The sequence below is a fragment of the Scardinius erythrophthalmus genome (assembly GCF_964197995.2).
Source record: "Scardinius erythrophthalmus genome assembly, chromosome: 23".
Lineage (NCBI taxonomy): Eukaryota > Metazoa > Chordata > Actinopteri > Cypriniformes > Leuciscidae > Scardinius > Scardinius erythrophthalmus.
Window position 1 is genome coordinate 26,086,714 of NC_138243.1, and position 15,659 is coordinate 26,102,372.

The 15,659-nt window shown below is 38.5% G+C and overlaps 1 protein-coding gene across 7 annotated transcripts; it reads right to left on the bottom strand.

Annotated features, from left to right (window-relative positions):
• Window positions 1–168: 168 nt before the first annotated feature.
• Window positions 169–14,517, bottom strand: dusp11 (dual specificity phosphatase 11 (RNA/RNP complex 1-interacting)). 7 transcript variants are annotated; one of them, XR_014029239.1, is made up of 12 exons: window positions 14,386–14,455; window positions 13,769–13,836; window positions 12,911–12,986; window positions 12,692–12,823; window positions 12,394–12,517; window positions 10,053–10,113; window positions 9,912–9,958; window positions 9,769–9,844; window positions 9,505–9,666; window positions 8,613–8,948; window positions 4,091–4,240; window positions 179–1,098 (listed from the first exon to the last, which is right to left on the bottom strand). XR_014029239.1 is itself a non-coding variant. In XM_081353609.1 (11 exons), exons 2-11 carry the CDS (start codon window positions 13,801–13,803, stop codon window positions 825–827), a joined length of 1,137 nt encoding a protein of 378 aa, XP_081209735.1. In that variant the 5' UTR covers window positions 13,804–13,836; window positions 14,386–14,517; the 3' UTR covers window positions 169–824. The 7 variants fall into 7 exon arrangements, 5 of the variants coding, with proteins under 5 accessions (XP_081209735.1, XP_081209736.1, XP_081209738.1 ...); XR_014029240.1 differs by having other exon boundaries at window positions 14,367–14,391; XM_081353609.1 differs by lacking the exon at window positions 8,613–8,948 and having other exon boundaries at window positions 169–1,098; window positions 14,386–14,517.
• Window positions 14,518–15,659: the final 1,142 nt, after the last annotated feature.

Sequence of the window (15,659 nt, forward strand, 5' to 3'; positions counted from 1 at the left end):
ATCGTTTTATGAATCAGTTTTAAATTGAACTTTTGTAATATACCAAAAAACAAGTTATTGTATTGAATATATATATTCTAATTATATTATATTAAATTCAGGGGTGATGACCATATATCTGCTGCTTAATAGCTCGTTTTCTAAAACCCATAAAGAAAATTCATAATTACAAGTGATTGAACAAATAAGCCTTTTATTAATTTGACTTCAACCAGGGTTCTCACAGAATAATGAGATAATCTGACCAGTAGAATTGTAGCCTAAATAATGGACCGTACATCAGCTAGAATATTTTAACGGATAAAAAAAAAACTTACTTTATAAAATATGTAAAATATAAGGAGATTATAAAACAAGTGTAATTGCACTTGCAATGATGTTTAATATTACATTTCATTCAACTCTTAAGAAATGGTGCTGATGTCCAATTGTAGCCAACTGAGTCAAAGTCCAAGTACACAAACTGTCAGGACACAAAATAAAAACACTATTTAAATAAAACAGCCCATTTAACACTAAAAACAAGGTTTACTTCTGAGAATATAAATACAAGTGACAACAAGGCTTTGTTTAAATGCATTAAAGATATGTGGCAGTCATTTATTGTGTGTATGATTTAGATTTTTGACCTAATAACAGATAAATTAATCTAAAAACGTATAGTATTGTTAGCTAACGGAGTCCAAAAAAAAAAAAAGTCGAGCTCATTGAGAAACCACATCCATTTACTCTTCAAAGAACAAGCAGAGTTCCTTCACAGAGAAAATGATTTAACATTGACAGCACAGTCCAGCAGATCGGGTTGACCAGATGAAGTCTCCATTTCAGCGAGGAGTCCTATCTCTGTGTCGAGGTTTCCGGTGAGGCCCTGGAGGTCTTGTCGATCTGTCTGGAAGGGCATGAGGGTTGTGGCGTGGCTCACAATGTGGAGACTGGTATGGGGCTGAAGGACTGAAGTAGAATCCTCTGACACTCTGGTTGGGAAAACCGGGTCTCGTCTGTCTCACGCCCGGGGGTGGATGAGGAAACAGAGGCGGGCGGAAGGACTGCGGCTCAGGAGCTCTGAACGACGTCATGTTGTTCCTCTGTTGAAACGGGCTAAGGAGAAATTATGAGAATGATTAAGGAACAGCGTTCACTAAAACCCGCTCGTAACACGCCTCTCTGAAACAGTCACACAAACCATCATTTCACCTTACTTAAAGATTTAAAACCCAAGCATCAACGTTTTACCACAGGTTTACTGTGAATGAATTACCTTGTGTCAAGATTGCACATTAGTCACACAGAAATAAAGTGATTTACCACTATTTCACAAAAGAAAGAGGACACACGTACTAGTCGCATCTGTTTCTGTTTATTTGTAGTCACAGGACTTTATGTTTACATCACATTTAGAAAGAATGATAATTTCTACAAATGTGCCACCAAATATACGACCTGAGGAACTTTAGCACTCTCTCCCGATACGGTTATATTTTCAGTCAGAGAAACAGACGAAGCTCTCAAAAAAACGCAGTTGCTTTATTTTATGCGGAGCTAAATATGGATATCAGTCAGTCCGGTATAAAGAGACAAGACGTACTGACTGATAAAATAAAAACATGATTGTAATAGCCTATATGATTTGTCTGATTTCTTCAAGCGGTCATATTTAGCTACCATGTTTACTATGGTTATGGTTAGCGCACAGTGTTTTGCATCGGGTCAAGTCAAGTCAAGTCAAGTCAAGTCAAGTCAAGTCAAGTCAAGTCAAGTCTATTTATATAGCGCTTTTCACAATACAGATTGTATCAAAGCAGCTTCACAGTAATAAATTAAAACAATACATCAATGTTTGTTTCTAGTGGAACGTCCACTTTTGGTAATGCTGATCAATAGTATCGTTGATTGATTAATTAAATTAAATATCCCCAAATATCCCCAACTGAGCAAGCCAAAGGCAACAGTGGCAAGGAACTGAAAAACTCCATCAGGTGACCTAATGGAGAAAAAAAAAACCTTGGGAGAACCCAGGCTCAGTCGGGGGCCAGTTCTCCTCTGGCGTTTATAAACTAGAGGTCGGATTTACCTGTCAGATTAAAAGTATTATATGAATGCCTGGCTGAAGAGATGCGTCTTTAATCTAGTTTTAAACTGGGAGAGCGAGTCTGAGCAACGAACAGTATCAGGAAGGCTATTCCAGAGTTTTGGAGCTAAATGTGAAAATGCTCTCCCTCCTTTGGTGGATCTGGATATCCTAGGTATGACCAAAAGCCTCGAATTTAGTGATCTTAAAGAGCGCGATGGATTATAGGGCGATAGAAGATCCGTTAAATAGACTGGAGCTAAGCCGTTTAGGGCTTTATAAGTCAGTAGCAATACCTTGTAATTAATACGGAACTTTATAGGTAACCAATGTAGTGATGATAAAATCGGTGTTATATGATCATATTTTCTTGATCTAGTAAGAACTCTAGCGGCGGCATTTTGGACTAACTGTAGCTTGTTTATTGAGGATGCAGGATAACCAGCTAATAAAGCATTACAGTAATCTAGTCTCGAGGTCATGAACGCATGAACTAACTTTTCTGCATCAGAAATAGCATTATTACGTAGCTTAGCAATGTTTCTAAGATGGAAAAAGGCTGTTCTTGTAACATGAAATATGATTTTCAAAAGACAGGTTGCAGTCTAGTATAACACCCAGGTCTTTTACTGTAGAGGATAAAGTAACAGGACATCCTACTATGTTAAAGTTGTATTGTGAGAGGTTTTGTGGCCGTTTTTTTGAACCGATAAGTAGTACCTCTGTCTTGTCTGGATTTAATAAAAGAAAATTGCGCGTCATCCAATCTTTTATATCTTTAACACACTCTGTCAATTTGGATAATTTAGCGTTTTCATCTGGCCGTGATGAAATATAGATTTGAGTGTCATCAGCATAACAATGGAAACTAATTCCATGTTTCCTTATAATATTTCCAAGTGGCAGCATATATATTGAAAATAACAGAGGGCCTAACACAGGCCTAAATATTTATTTTACAGTGATTAGAGTTCACATCAGACCACAAACAGAAGGTATTTAAACATGAAAGTGAGTTTTGAGCTAAAATGAATTTAAAAGTCCAGTTAGCTGGCATATGGAATCATCCGGCGCTGCCGTCTCCAGACTCAGATAAACTCCGCCCCTGTTCATGACTACTCCTCAAGCCCGAGTTGGCTCGCTTTGGACCAAGGTATTTGGCGGGCCAAAAAACCCTGGCCGTTGGCCCCGAGGAGGCCCGATCAAGCCCCTGAAGTGACCGTAATAACACGACTGGCCCTGGCACGCACTAGCACGCCCGCTTTTGGCCCGACAGTGGAAACGTGGATAATGTTGATGATGATTTAGTCTTGTTCGATTTTTTCCCGCAAAACCAGTTCAGTGCAAATCTGATTCTAAAGATATCCTAAGTCATGTCAAGTCACAGTGCTGCTCATTTTTGTATCCGACTGGAATCTGATCTAAATGATTGACTGTCCACACTGTGTATCGCAACTCTTCCAATCTGATTTGTGTGTCTCATGGCGAAACACCTGCGTTGGTTTCAATGTTATCTATGGCAATGACGTCAACAACATGACAGGGTTTGCAATTTGATAGTGTGTAGCTGTGGTACTAGACTACAGAGGCGCCAGGCCCATTCAGATTTTTGAGCCGAATGGATTTGAATGCAGCTTCCAAAAGACAAAAAAAATATATATATATATTTATACAATTGATAATTAACCCATTGAAGCGTACTATCACACTGGTACGTTCAGTGCGTCACGTGATCATCTGCTAAATTCAAATCTGCCTTTGCTCTTTGTCTGGCGCTAACCATTCAGTGTTTTCAACCATATAATGTTTATGTTTCTGACATTTAAATACAGATAAGTACTAGCAAACCCCATCCCCATTCCCTATCTATCAAAACCGATTTTTAAAAATCTGTTTTATTTTGCCGTTCACACCCAGATTCCAATGGATTATGCACAACTGACAGTCTGAACAAGGCTTTAGATGTTCACACAAATTACAATCCTTCTTCAAAGTCTTAAAAAAAGCACAGGAGAAGCTTACAAAAATTGATGCTGGGGATTCCTGTGCCCTTGGTCAGATCCTCGTCCATTGTAAGGAGGATCATGGTTATGCTGTTCCCTCCGATGATGAGGAGCCTCGTTTGCTAGTCCCCAGAAGGGTTCTTGGTTTGGTTCCTCCACCGCCACATTACTGCATGTGAGATAAAAAAATTAATTCAATACAACAGTAAACTTCACCGAACAAGAGATCTAATGGTGTCAAGTATAGGGTTTTTTTTTAATAGATGTTGTTATAAAGCAGCTCTTACTTAAAATCATGATGTTAATGTTTATAATATTGTAATATCTTAATGTCTTATAGTTGCATTTAGAAGATTAAAGCTGTGCGATAATTTAGTTTTACATTTTGCAATGAATCAAGCAATTGAGCTATGGTGTATAGTATATATCGTTTTGTATACAGTGAGGAAAATAAGTATTTGAACACCCTGCTATTTTGCAAGTTCTCCCACTTGGAAATCATGGAGGGGTCTGAAATTGTCATCGTAGGTGCATGTCCACTGTGAGAGACATAATCTAAAAAAAAGAAATCCAGAAATCACAATATATGATTTTTTAACTATTTATTTGTATGATACAGCTGCAAATAAGTATTTGAACACCTGTCTATCAGCTAAAATTCTGACCCTCAAAGACCTGTTAGTCTGCCTTTAAAATGTCCACCTCCACTCCATTTATTATCCTAAATTAGATGCACCTGTTTGAGGTCGTTAGCTGCATAAAGACACCTGTCCACCCCATACAATCAGTAAGAATCCAACTACTAACATGGCCAAGACCAAAGAGCTGTCCAAAGACACTAGAGACAAAATTGTACACCTCCACAAGGCTGGAAAGGGCTACGGGGAAATTGCCAAGCAGCTTGGTGAAAAAAGGTCCACTGTTGGAGCAATCATTAGAAAATGGAAGAAGCTAAACATGACTGTCAATCTCCCTCGGACTGGGGCTCCATGCAAGATCTCACCTCGTGGGGTCTCAATGATCCTAAGAAAGGTGAGAAATCAGCCAAGAACTACACGGGAGGAGCTGGTCAATGACCTGAAAAGAGCTGGGACCACCGTTTCCAAGGTTACTGTTGGTAATACACTAAGACGTCATGGTTTGAAATCATGCATGGCACGGAAGGTTCCCCTGCTTAAACCAGCACATGTCAAGGCCCGTCTTAAGTTTGCCAATGACCATTTGGATGATCCAGAGGAGTCATGGGAGAAAGTCATGTGGTCAGATGAGACCAAAATAGAACTTTTTGGTCATAATTCCACTAAACGTGTTTGGAGGAAGAAGAATGACGAGTACCATCCCAAGAACACCATCCCTACTGTGAAGCATGGGGGTGGTAGCATCATGCTTTGGGGGTGTTTTTCTGCACATGGGACAGGGCGACTGCACTGTATTAAGGAGAGGATGACCGGGGCCATGTATTGCGAGATTTTGGGGAACAACCTCAGTTAGAGCATTGAAGATGGGTCGAGGCTGGGTCTTCCAACATGACAATGACCTGAAGCACACAGCCAGGATAACCAAGGAGTGGCTCTGTAAGAAGCATATCAAGATTCTGGCGTGGCCTAGCCAGTCTCCAGACCTAAACCCAATAGAGAATCTTTGGAGGGAGCTCAAACTCCGTGTTTCTCAGCGTCAGCTCAGAAACCTGACTGATCTAGAGAAGATCTGTGTGGAGGAGTGGGCCAAAATCCCTCCTGCAGTGTGTGCAAACCTGGTGAAAAACTACAGGAAACGTTTGACCTCTGTAATTGCAAACAAAGGCTACTGTACCAAATATTAGCATTGATTTTCTCAGGTGTTCAAATACTTATTTGCAGCTGTATCATACAAATAAATAGTTAAAAAATCATACATTGTGATTTCTGGATTTTTTTTTTAGATTATGTCTCTCACAGTGGACATGCACCTACGATGACAATTTCAGATCCCTCCATGATTTATAAGTGGGAGAACTTGCAAAATAGCAGGGTGTTCAAATACTTATTTTCCTCACTGTATATGTGAGTGTTCTGTATGTATGCAGATAAAGTTTTGAGTTGTGCGATAATGCAGTTTACATTTTGCAATGATATAAACAAACAATAATGAATTTGGAGAACATTACAGTCATTCTGGGTGATGCAGATAAACGATTTCGGTGAACTTTTAAATAGCCTTATCAGATTTGGTGACCCTGCTGTATATCTGTTGCCATTCATGTCAGCCCAAAATTATTTCTACTGTATGAAACTGAGGAGATCGGACATCACCAGAGTGAATTCAGAGAATTTTTGCCGTTCACATTTGTAATCCTATGGGATATGTAAGTAATTAAGTCATTTTAATTTATAAAGCACATTTAACACACAGCGCAAAACTGACCAAAGTGCTGTACATTGAATAAATAAAAAGACAGGTAAAAAATAAAAACACATAGAATCAATAATCATAATTATATAAAACATGAATAAAAAGAAAACCTTCAATATCAGGGCACACAACACAGAAATCAAACAGGAGTGCCAGGTTAGGGAACAAGGATTTGAACCTGGATTTGAATGCAGCAATGGAGGGGGCAGATCTAATATCCTGGGGGAGCTGGTTCCTCAAACGTGGGGCAGCAACTGCAAAGGCTCTATCGCCCCTCTGTTTAAGCCGTGAGTGCGGCACAAGCAGGAGCCCTTTGTTTGAGGATCTCAGTGACCTTTAAACTGAGTATGGCTGTACAAGGTCGCGCCTCCTAGTGCCAGTTAAAAGACGCGCTGCTGGGTGATGTCAAATATAATGGGCTTATGATCAGAGAAAGTGGCCTCCTCAATCACAATATTATCAACATTAAAACCACAAGATAAAATTAAATCAAGTGTATGTCCCAGTTTATGAGTAGCTTTATCTATATGTTGTGTAAGGCCAAAGGCATCCATTACACCACAGAAATCACTAACCATGGGTCTATCCGGACAGCAAACATGAATATTAAAGGGTCATGAAACCCTAAACCAAATTTTCTGAGATTTTAACAGAGGTATGTGTGTTGAACACCATTGAAGACAATGTTAGCATTTGTTAGATTTAATAGTAGGGGGAAAATGGTACAATTTTAGTATTTTTTTGCTATTTTCATCTTCCGGGTTTAAAAACTTCATCATGCTGAGCACTATAGTACTTTGATGACTCATCGGTGTCTCATAATTATTCATGAGACTTGAGTTTTCTTATCCAATGAGAAGACACGCTCTTTATTATTCATGACACAACGTGGAACTTTCCAATGACAGACATGTCAAACTGTATGATATCGCGTAGTAGATGAGACATGAGAGAGGCAATGATGGGAGGCGCGTTTGTTTTCGTGGTGCACAAGTTCCAGTGCATCTTTCCCCGCGATGCTGCCAGGGCTAGACTCCGGCTGCGGGCGGTTGGTTGGCCATCAACCACAGACACATATAAACTATGTGTGTGTAGCAACCATTCAACTGGAGAATGGTGGACTTAATCGGCCTTGTACACCAATGCAGGTTTCGTCTTGCGAGTGATGTGGTCCCGAGGACTTTTCTATCGCTTCAGAGGTGTGTGTGTGTGTGTGTGTCTAAAATGTAACCCTGACCGTTTTACTTGCCTTTTGTTAAATAATCACTCGTTATTAAAATTTTGATATTTCGATAATACCTCAATTGTATCGTATGCTTAATGTGCGCAAATTTCTATGTCACTGTCCATGTTTATTATGTGGGTTTAGGGGTCGCGTAGATCTAGGCTGTGTACGTAAAGTTTTTTTTTTTTTAAGCGGAAAATGTATTATTTTCAAATATATGCATTTATAGTTTGTATATAAACAAATATATATTTTTTAATGACAATTATACATAGGCTTATATGTTTTAAATACAATTATGATTACTGTAGGCTAATATATGTAGCAGTGCATTCAGTTACTTTTGAAAGGACAAAAATAAGGTGTCAGTGTATTTCATTAGATTTTAGCTTTGCCAGCTATAAAAAAAATATAGCATTTCCTCATGTTTTACCACTGATTTTTAGTGACAGACCCCCCCCCCCCCCGCCGTGCCATACCACACCACACCCAATCCCCTCCCTTCTTATCACAGCCATCCACGCCCATTTAAGTTGCATTTTTCAAAAAGATTGTGAGCTAGACTTGAGCTGAAAGAGGGGGGTTTCATGACCCTTTAAAGTCACCAAGTATAAGGAGACGATCATACAGTGACACAAAATGAGAAAGAAAGTCCGAGAATTCAGTTATAAAGTATTTGTCTGGCTATAGATCAGTACAATTAAATTTTTTCAATTTAAAATTGTTCCTAAAAACAAGAGCCATCCCGCCTCCTCTTACAACGCACCTCTGCGCGCTAATAAATGAACAATTAGTTGGGCAAAGTTCTCTAAAAACAGACGACTGGCCAACTCCAGCGCTAATCCATGTCTCGGTTAAAAACAGAAAATCCAGATTGTGACGAGAAAAAAAGTCATTCAGAACGAAAGCCTTGTTAGACACTGACCTGCTATTGACCAGGGCCACTTTTGCTTTTGAGTAAACCGCAGCCTGGGGGCAACGAGAGTGTTCCAAAGGGCGGATGTTCAGCGAGTTTACCCCACCGCTACGGATACGCAATCCCGGTTGAGCAGGGCTAACGGGCATTTGGGGTCGATGCAGGGTAATGTATCCGTGACAAGAGTACCTCAGATCCCACGAACGTCAAGCCAGGTTGAGATCTTTCCGACCTAGAATGTCTGCAAAGAGCTGGCAGAGACCTAATTGTGCGGGAGAAGCACTCGCTCCTCTCCTGATCTTCACCTGGACGCCTCCACGTTTACCTCGGCGCCTCCGACGCTTCCTACGGTTAGAGATACAGCAAGGTAGCCGAATGACGCACTCAGCGATGGGGTAAATAAACGAAGGGTGACATCCGTCGTAAAGAACAGGGATCACCAGTGCGTTTCTGAGATCCAACAAAGTATTCCGATCATAGGACCTTGTAGCAGCAACAGAACAGTACCGACAAAGCGTAAGTGACAACACAAACAAACATAGTAGAAGTTGACGGAGCTGACGGCAAGCCGACAAACACACTAGCGCCATCTTGCTCACGTCACCTGTGCACAACTGACAGTCTGAACAAGGCTTTAGATCACAGGTGTCAAACTCAGTTCCTGGAGGGCCACAGCCCTACAGAGTTTTGTTCCAACCCTGCTTCAACACACACACACCTGCAGTTTTCAAATAAGCCTGAAGGACTTGATTACCTGATCAGGTGTGATTAATTAGGGTTGAGGCTAAACTCTGCAGGGCTGTGGCCCTTCAGGAACTGAGTTTGACACCCCTGCTTTAGATGATCACACAATTCACAATCCTTCTTCAAAGTCTTAAAAAAAAGCACAGGAGAAGCTTACAAAAATTGATGCTGGGGATTCCTGTGCCCTTGGTGAGATCCTTGTCCATTGAAAGGAGGATCATGGTTATGCTGTTCCCTTCGATGATGAGGAGCCTCATGTCGTGTCTCGCTTGCTAGTCCCTGGGAGGGTTCTTGGTCTGGTTTCTCCATTCCCACGTTACTGCATGAGATAAAAGTTAAGGTAAAATTAAACGCAACAGTAAACTTTATAATATATTAAGTTATATGTGTACTGTGCGTACAACTGTGTAGAAGAGCTCACCTTCTCTTGGGCCCATTCCTAAGGTCATCTAGATAGTTCTGCCTCTCAATTGAGTGTCCTCTTGATGCATTGAACACTGGAAGTAATCACACCATTTAGATAATACCAAAAAAGCATGCAAATACACAAGTGAGTATACTTACAATTAATCGCTTTTTGGGGCTTCATCCCATCAACATCAATTAGGTATCTATGATATAAAATTTAACAGTGACAGACAAAGTTGAATGATCACGAATACGGCTGGCATGGTTGCAAACATTCATAAAAAATATACTACTTACCGACAAATAAGATAGCCAGTGCGATTCAAACCATGTGTGCAATGAACACCAATCAGCTTATCTGTAAAAAAAAAAAAAAAAAAAATACTGTTAATCATTCTCCAATGATGGTAAAGACATATATATGATGTTACAAACAATTTCGATTTCAAATAAATGCTGGTTTTTTTATTATTCATCAAAGAATTTTTTAAAAAAGGTTTCATGGTTTTGATAAAAATATTAAGCAGCTGTTTTCATTATTTATAATAATAATAAATGTTTCTTGAGCAGCAAATCAGCATATTAGAAAGATTCCTGAAGGATCATGTGACTCTGAAGACTGGAGCAATGATGCTGAAAATTCAGCTTTGATCACAGGAATAAATTACATTTTAAAACATACTAAAATAAAAAAGTTATTTCAAATTTTAATAATATATCACTATATTTTGATCAAATATATATAGCTTGGTGAGCATAAAAGACATCTTTCATAAACCTTAAAAAAAAAAAAAAACTTAAACTTTTGACCGGTAGTGAATTAAAAAATTACATATTTAATGTTTTTTCCTTGAAAAATAAATTCTTCATGCCTTAAAATAGCTTGAATGTAACTCTACGCCCTTGCCTCATTTAGTATACGGATACGCGGTTCTATGAATATGCAAATTAGATATCCACAGATATCCACTCGTCGACGATCACACGTTGATCTGATTGGTTACAAGGTAGTTTGTGACATCACAGGGCTTGACATTAACTTTTGGAGGCGCTTGTCCTTCGGACAAGTAAATTTATGTTTTACTTGTCCATGCACAAAAGTCACTTGTCCGGGTAAAGATTTATAATTTTATCATTTATCTATTTTTTTGTGTTTTGCTAATGCAGAATTCGAACAAACCATTGAAAGCATCCAAACACTATCAATATTAATAAAATTCAGTTGAAACAGTAGAAAGGAACGTGTCCCAAGAACAGACTTCCCCTTCAACAAGAAATAAGGATCTCCAGACTCCATAATACAAAGTAATACTTTGCACGCTGGTGTGCAGTATCACCAGAGGTAGTGGTGACTCTTGTAGGTATCCTCAGTATTTGTAAGCTAGCTAGACAAGCTAGCTAGACTTACTGTATACTATATCTAAAATAATTTTGTAGACATAGAGATGCACCGATTACAATTTTCTAGGCCGATTCCGGTTTTTCATTGAGTTTGACCAGCCGATTCCGATTTATTTTTTTTCTAACCACTTTACAGCACACACAAATATTTATTTTCGATCTTTTCTTTAACCCTTTCACGCGTAAGTTTAAAATATTCTAAGTGACACCCCCACCCCCAGAGTGAGTTTTTTTCAAGGCGAACGTTCCCTTTAATGTTTCCATGGCGACGTACGCGTCAAGCGATACACCGCAGCCACAATAATACTGTATGACAGATGTGTCGCTTTTATTTCGCTTTTCCTTTTTTATTCAAAATATTTACAAACTTGCTTACCATGTCATCAACAAGCCTATCTGATATTCCGATTCTCAAATACGTGTAAGTGAGTGTGTTTGGTCGTTTAAAAACCTTTATAAATAATCTTGATCTAAAACATGAGATGGGCGCCACAATGTTGTCCTGTCAGTCGGATTTACAGCACGTGAATTCATCAGTTTCTCCCGAAATAAACGCAAGAATGTGGCCGGTGAACTGAGAAGAATAGAGTAAACTTTATAGTTACTTCCACTCTGTTTGTCTGATATGAATAACACATGTCGGAAAATTATATTTGAATAGATTGTTATTGCTGCTTGTATATACAGACATCAGTGTGTATTTTACAAACTCCAAATGTATTGTTTTACTCGTGCTTATGAGTATTTAAATATCTGAAACCTAAAATAAACATTATGAGGTTAAAGACACTGCTTAGTTGTGATATGAATATGACAGCGCTGAACGCGTCCGACTCTGGCTCAGCGCCAGCCAACGCGCGAAAGCACAGTTTGAATCTGGCAGTTATGCGACGTCTCAAATCGGTAAAATTAAATCTGTAAAATTATAGACATAATGAGTGGCACATAACGTGAAGTAACATTGCATTTTATTTTGTTTGAAATTTAACTTGTCCAGTGGGACAACTAATTTTCTCTTCCACTTGTCCTACAAAAAAATCCATTTGTCCCGGACAAGCCTTAATGTCGAGCCCTGCATCAGAAACACCAGCGATTTCAACCGTCTTTGGTTCACAGCAGTTTTAAGGAGAAAATACTCAGCAATGGTGTTGACTTATGAATTTACACATGGTTTGTCTTAAAGCATATTAAAAACATATAAACAACATTAAAAACTTGATCTTTAACTGTAACATACCATTGTTTTCATTGTCATGGAGAAAATGTCTGACGGCCTTCTTGAAGCTGAGAATCGTGGCATTGTTTGGCACTTCATGCCCTGCTGTGAAGATCTTCAGGTGGTACAGCGTGTTTGGCAAATCCTGAAACAATTGCACATTTACAGACAATTAGTACAACAACCGCCATGAAAAAACATATTGTTGCTCCAATCTCGTCATGCTAAATTCTTCAGCAGGGAGGAGATGTTTACGTTCATGTGGACAAATATGATTAGCTATTTATTTATCATCAGAAACACTGACTTTAATTCCTACCTGTACTGTGTAGTAACGTGTTGTGAAGGTCAGATCGATGATGAGACCCAGTTCTTGTCCTTCCTTCTCCAACATATGGACAAGATCAAATGGTTCAAATGTTTCTGATTGTGTTAAACGCCACCTGAAAGACTACAACAAAAAGAACAGGCAGCACTGGAATTAAATCCAAGTTCACATGATCATTTCAAGGTAAAGGATTTGTTCGTGTCTTCAGACCTGTTTTAAAGGTACTTTGAAGGCGATGAAGCGTGTTCCAGGGATCCGTTTACCCACTGCAGTATAGTCTGTCCATCTAAAGAGAATATAGCTTTAGTAAAAAAAAAAATCTTAAAGGTTTCCTTTAGTTAAAGGAGTTAGTTCATCCGAAAAATTAAACTTCTGTCATTAATTACTCGCCCTCATGTCATTCCAAACCCATAAGACTTTCGTTCATCTTCAGAACACAAATGAAGATCTTTTTGACGAAATCTGAGCTTTCTGTCCCTCCATTGACAGCTACGCAACTACCACTTTGACGCTTGAAAAAGTTCATGAAGATATCATAAAACTAATCCATATGAATCGAGCGATTTAGTCCAAATTTTCTGAAGAGACTCGATCACTTTATATGATGACCAGATTGAAATTAGGCTCAAACATACTGCATAACACCAGGTATGAACCTCTGGTTCTCACACATCAAGCGAACATGCTTGAGCTTCTGTTTACCACGACTGATGTGTGAGTTTATGAATGTTTATGTGAATAAAAGCCTAAATTCAATTTGTTCATCATATAAAGCAATCGAGTCTCTTCAGAAAATTTGGACTAAGCCGCTCGATTCATATGGATTACTATTAGTTTTACGATATCTTTATGAACTTTTAAAAGATTCAAAGTGTCAGTTGTTGCTGTCAACGGAGGGACAGAAAGCTCTCAGATTTCATTAAAAAGATCTTCATTTGTGTTCTGAAGATGAACGAAAGTCTTACGAGTTTGAAACGACATGAGGGCGAGTAATTAATGACAGAAGTTTCATTTTTGGGTGAACTATCACTTTAAGCAACCTCATGAAATAAGTCAATAAAAACTCACCTATCAGGAATGCCATTTTTCCCCTTTGAATGCATGTCTTCACAGCAGCTGCTTTACAATGCCATACACTTTTCAAAACACAGATATGTTTGATTACATCTAACTTATACGTGACTTTCATTACAGCAAGCAGAACTCAAACTCATATACCTTTACTAAACACTAAATTCTGAAATATTTATGAATTAGTTAGACCAAAGCCTGGTTTCACAGACAGGGCTTAGATTAAGATAGACTAGGCCTTAGTTCAATTAGAGCATTTAAGTAGCTTTTATAAACATGTCTTAGATAAAAAAAACACTGGCACTGACACGTTTTAAATGATGTCCGTGCAAGTTGCTTTCAGTTAAAATAGCTCAAATATGCATTTTAGTCTGGGACTAGCTTAAGCCTGGTCTGTGAAACCCGGGGTAATTGCGTCAGTTAAAGTTATCAAAAACAGACCTGGTTTCACTTTAAGCTAAAACAAAACTTAATTTAATATTCAGGCCTTAACTGACTTTTTTTTTAAACTACCAAGTTAGCGTTGTGTTCGAGCTCGGTAAAGCGTCATGACAGCTTTTATACTTAAATACAATAAAGAATAAAATATGTTTACTGAAAAGTAGCCCGTTTACCTCTGTGAGATATTCTTCTTCCACGTTACAGACTCGCGTGGCCAACCCCTCTGACGTCATTCTTCTGCTCGTGACTGCAGGCGCTGCTGCCGCGCTGAGGCCGGGAGGTGAAACTGAAGCTCAACCACAACTGAATGCGAGCCGACAGACACAACTAAAACATTTAGTCAAATATTTTTGTATAACAACAACCTTTAACTATTTAAAATTACCGTTGTCTTAGGGAATCGTTTATAAAAGTGTTAAGAGTGTTCACACCAAGGTTAACTTGATATTAAGTTTTAATAATGGCCGGTTTCACAGACAAAATGCATGTTTGAGCTGTCTTGCTAGCAAGAAGGTAGCTGGCCGCTCACTGGATTCAGTACAGACTACAGAAGTCCATCAAAACATTATTTTATTTTATGGATTGTATCATGCAAAAAGTACAAAGCTGTCTTAACTGAAAGAAACTTGCACTGACATATCTTAAAATATGTCCAGTAGGCTAATGTTTTTTTAAGGCACATTTATAAAAGCTTCTTAAAGGTATAGCGGAGGATCTTTCCAAATTTTAGATAAGACCCGCCCTCTCCACTTTTTGAAAAGTTTGATTGATTCACCAGAATGATTGACAATTAGGAGGACCAATAGTATAGGTGATCCACCCGGAAGTAAAAAATCCTCCGCTATACCTTTAAATGTCCTAATTGAACTAAAGCCTGACCCTTGTCTGTGAAACCGGGCCTTATTGTTCTAATTTAATCCATGCGACACAGAAGATTTATAAAGTTGAAATCACTTTCAGAACGTTTTTTCCAGCTGATGAACAATAAAAAAATGAAATAAACTGCCAATCAAAAGCTCGAACAATAAAAAAATTAAACTGCCAATCAAAAACTCGAATACTGAAAGTGACAGACACTAAACCACAGCGCTAACATAAGTATGGACGCTAGTAGGCTACAGTTATGGTACTAGGCTATCGTTGTGTGGCTTATACGTAAAAAACAAACAAAAAACAAATGTTTAAAATGATGTATCAAATGAGATTCAGTTATCAGTTATTCAACTGCTCACTTTATCTCGGTGGCCACACAATTAGCCTATTGGATACTTTCATTCGTGGATCATTTAATCTCTATTTTTAGTCATTAGGCTATTAAATTTACTTTCACATGTTTTAGAGAACTAACTTGGGTGTAGCTACTAGTCTACTTAGACAGACATCCTACACAGTGAGTTTTTAGGGAATTTTGGCAGACGAGGAAAAGCTGCAATTAAAAACGTAATCA